Genomic DNA, 4,178 nt, shown 5'->3' on the forward strand with positions numbered 1-4,178 from the left:
AAAACTCAAAATCATACCCTTTAGTGCGCAAAATATGCATAACATTCTGCATGGGGCTTCTACCTTCTTGTTGAGATCTTCAAAACTTATGACGAAAATTGTATATAGTTCTCAGTGAAGACACGTTATTTGAGTTTTTGCTCCTTTAGTGTTGACAAAATATCTTGTGGTTTCACATTCAATTTTGTCAATTCTTGCACAAAATGAGATTCTTTATCCGACAATCGCATTGCAACGGATGACCCTCCATATACATTGCTATACATTGTTGGTTCATGATCGTGTTCATCATGTACGACCCTTAACGTCAAAAACCATGAGCCTTCATATACTTTCCTACCAATTCGAATGGACAATTTTTTTTAAATCCGTATCTTTGCTTTTGGGAATACCTCCACGATCACAACCAAGTACTATTTTAGAGATGAATCCAATAGTTATTGCCCTTGATCGTTTAGTGACGATAACAAAACATTGAGAACGTACCACATTTTGTACCCAAATCAATAAGGGGCTGTTTGTTTTTTTGTGAACATCTGCACAACCACTTTTGCCTGCGCCGCGCAGACAACGCGCATACATATGTCCGCGTAGAGTGTTTGTTTTTTGGAAGTGCGCAGATCAAAAAACGTCTGCGCAAGGTCTTCTTGGCCCTGACATGGGCCACTGCCTTCCAAAGTCTCTAGACCTCATTTTAACCTAAACAAAAAAAAACATGGACCACCGTGCAATTTTTTTTTTTTTTTTTTTGCTGAAAATGCATTTTTAATGTTTATGAAATGAAATTAAGTTTGAAAAATCAATTTATTTCAACAGCTGCAGACGTTAAAAACAAACAGTCTTTTTATTGCAGACTGCAGACATTTGGTCCACCTTTTCTGCTGCAGAGGCTTGCAGATGTGGTCCGCAGACTGCGGACATTTTGGCTTCAAAAAAACAAACAGCACCTAAATCTTCATGAGATCTAAACACCAAAAAATTGAGAAAACAAATTTAATATTAAAAAAAAAATAGATAAATACATCAACTAATTACACACTTATAAAAAAAAATAGATAATATACTTATTTGCTACAAAACTCATAAATACTTTCCATTTTTCTCCTACATATCAAAATTAAAAACCAAAAATATTAAAACAAAGTCATATAAAATGAAGTTTCTAATTTACGACTCAAAACTAAATATAAATTATTAATAAATTTTACAAAAAAGTGATGAATAGCCAAGTAGTCGATCAAAACCCAAAAAAGTAATAAATTAAGTGTCACCTATAAATTAATTAATGTCAAAAAGGTAACAAAATGGATGTCTATATTAAAGGTGACTTTTTCTCTTTTTACACCCATATGACAAATAATGAGTCTGTTTTGTATCTCTTTTTACACCCATATGACAAGAAATAATGAGTTTGTTGTTTTATATACCGAGAAAATAGAGAGAGGAAAAAAAGAGAAGAAGAAGGAAAAGGATAGAAAGTCCTACGACAACAACTGCTAGAGATATCCATCGGAGACCGATGACCGGTAGAGGCGACTGTTAGAGAGCTTCAGGTGACATCGGCAACAACTAGTGGTGGCGACCGACGACAACGACCGTCATGCTCTCTATCTCATGGATTATGTATTTTGTTTTTTTTTTCTTTAAACTATAAGGTCGAGTTGAGAGCAAAAAACTTACTAATCTGGTAGATTGAAAAGCTCATACGGAGATAGTAGTTACGACGACACTATTTTCCGACACAATGGATATTACGTAGCCCATCAGTGATGATTATTTGGCTCAAAGACTTGGTTTTTTTTTTTTCACCCATATATCATAATTGATTGTATCAGGTTCATATTTACGATTCATGTGACTAGTCTTAAATCTGCAAATTTTATAGCCATCAGTAAAATGAAAAGTTTAGAAAAGGTGGAAAATTAATTTTTGATTCCTGTGATTATAGGTTTTATATGTCGCATTATAGGATTTTTGTATAGTTGACTTATGTTTTAATGGTCATTTATTTGAATTGTATAAAAAACTGAAAATATTTAGAAAATATAAAAAGAGAAACCAAATACCAATAAAAATTACTCAAAGTTTAGACTAAGATGTGGAACTGGTCCTTCATTTAAATACTAATTTTTGTTATCCACCCTTTCAATTATTGAAAAGTTCAAATAAATATAACTTTTTAAACACATACAAGACACCATCAAATACAACTAATATATATATATATATATATATATATATATATATATATATATATATATATAAACATTTGTACTCATTTTAGAAGGTTGCTGAGAAGGTTGACTTTACTGAAGATAACAGTTGGAAGATAGCAGAGCCTTCGCGGAGTACAATATTCAAGAAAGAATCTTCCCTGCATCTCGTCCTCCGTTTTCGTGGCGAGATGCGGATCTTTGTTCGAACGCCAATGGGGAAGACAATAACTTTGGAAGTTGAAAGCTTTGACACCATCCGTAAAGTGAAGGCCATGATTGAGGACATAGACGGGACTCCACCACATCAGCAGCACTTGATCATAGCTGGGAAGAACCTCGATGTTTCTGGAACTCGAACTTTGATGGAATATCAAATGCCACGTGTTTGTATATTGTACTTGAGTCTCAAGTTTGAAGATGATATGCGAATTTTTGTGAAGACTGCGACAGAGAAGACCATTATGCTGGTGGTGGAGAGCTTGGACACCATTGGTAGTGTGAAAGAAAAAATTCTGGACATAGAGGGGATTCCTTGTCATCTACAACAATTGTTCTTTGCTGGGAACAAGCTCGAGAATGATAAAATTTTGAGAGACCATAACATCAAAAGAGAATCTACATTGGACCTTTTTCATGTTCAGAGGTTTGGAGGAGATGATATGCAGATTTTTGTTGAGACTTTGACAGGGAAGACCTTCTCCCTGAGGGTGAAGAGCTTGGAGACAATTTATTACGTGATGTCAAAAATTTGGGTCCTAGAGGGGATTCCGGTGAGTCACCAAGTGTTGTTCTTTGATTGGAGGCGTCTAGCGTATAATAAAACATTGAGGGATTATGATATTCAAAATGAATCTAAAGTGAACGTGATGGATGTTATGTGTCCAGGTGGGTATGAAACTTTTGTTAAAACTTTGACAGGCAAGACAATCCAGATTCATATGGGAGCTTTGGACACCATTGGTAATTTGAAGGCAAAGATTCAGGAGATAGAAGGGATTCCACCACTTCATCAGCATTTGGTCACTTCTGCAAAGACCCTTGAGGATGTTAGAACTTTGGCCGATTATAATATCCAACAAGAATCTACATTGGATCTGGTTCCGAGGTTTGGAGGAGGTGATATGTGGATTTTTGTTCAGTTTTTCAGGGAAGAGTTCAAGACCATCATGCTGGAGGTAGAAAGCTCGGACACCATTAAAGATGTGAAGGCAAAGATTGAGGAGATGGAGTGCATTCCCATTGAGCAACAGAGACTTTATTTTAATTCTAAGGAACTAAATAATAGGCTGACTCTGCTTGATCATAGTATTCAGCACGAGTCTACTCTGTTCCTTCGCTTTGTAACTGCGGATGGTCGATCATGAAGATAATGTATCTTTTTGATCATAAATTCTGAATTTAGGTATTCATGTATTCTCTTGAAGAGGAGAGTGACTGAGGAGCCAAGTGTGGATGAAATTCAGTGCAGTTTTTTTCTTATTCTTACTCGATGTTATATGTCATTTATACGAAGGCCAAATTAATTGTTCCATGAACTTTCATGTTTGCTTTCCCTTCAAATATGCTACTACGTAATTAGTCTTCCTAAAGGCGTTGGAATTTCATTAATTTTTTTAGAATCATTAAATCCTGCAGTTACTGTCTCAAAATAATGAAACTGTTTCTTCCACTGAAATTGTTGTTTGGAATTTTGAAATATGAAATTTAGCATCCTATGTAGTCATGAAGGGTGAGGATCTAAACTTTTTTCCATTTAATAAATAATCATAATCCACAGGTTTAGAACGTAGGACTAATCATGCCAATATCATAGCAATCAAGAAAATTATGCTTAGAATCTTGTAACAACTCCTTGAAGTACATGAACTAGTGACAAAAGATGGAAAAAAACTTTCTTGATTCCCTGCCCTTTTAAATTTTCTCAAAACTTGATTTCAACAATTCTTTAAGACTCTACTTTGT

The 4,178-nt window shown here is 34.8% G+C and overlaps 1 protein-coding gene across 1 annotated transcript; it reads left to right on the plus strand.

The window, feature by feature from the left end:
- The first annotated feature begins 2,300 nt into the window (after positions 1-2,300).
- On the plus strand, positions 2,301-3,743 carry LOC145111681 (polyubiquitin-like). The gene has a single exon (XM_079047940.1). It carries the CDS (start codon positions 2,405-2,407, stop codon positions 3,578-3,580), a length of 1,176 nt encoding a protein of 391 aa, XP_078904066.1. The 5' UTR covers positions 2,301-2,404; the 3' UTR covers positions 3,581-3,743.
- Positions 3,744-4,178: the final 435 nt, after the last annotated feature.

This window comes from Lactuca virosa, chromosome 5, assembly GCF_052849685.1.
Source record: "Lactuca virosa cultivar CGN04683 chromosome 5, Lactuca_virosa_CGN04683_v6, whole genome shotgun sequence".
Taxonomy (NCBI): Eukaryota; Viridiplantae; Streptophyta; class Magnoliopsida; order Asterales; family Asteraceae; genus Lactuca; species Lactuca virosa.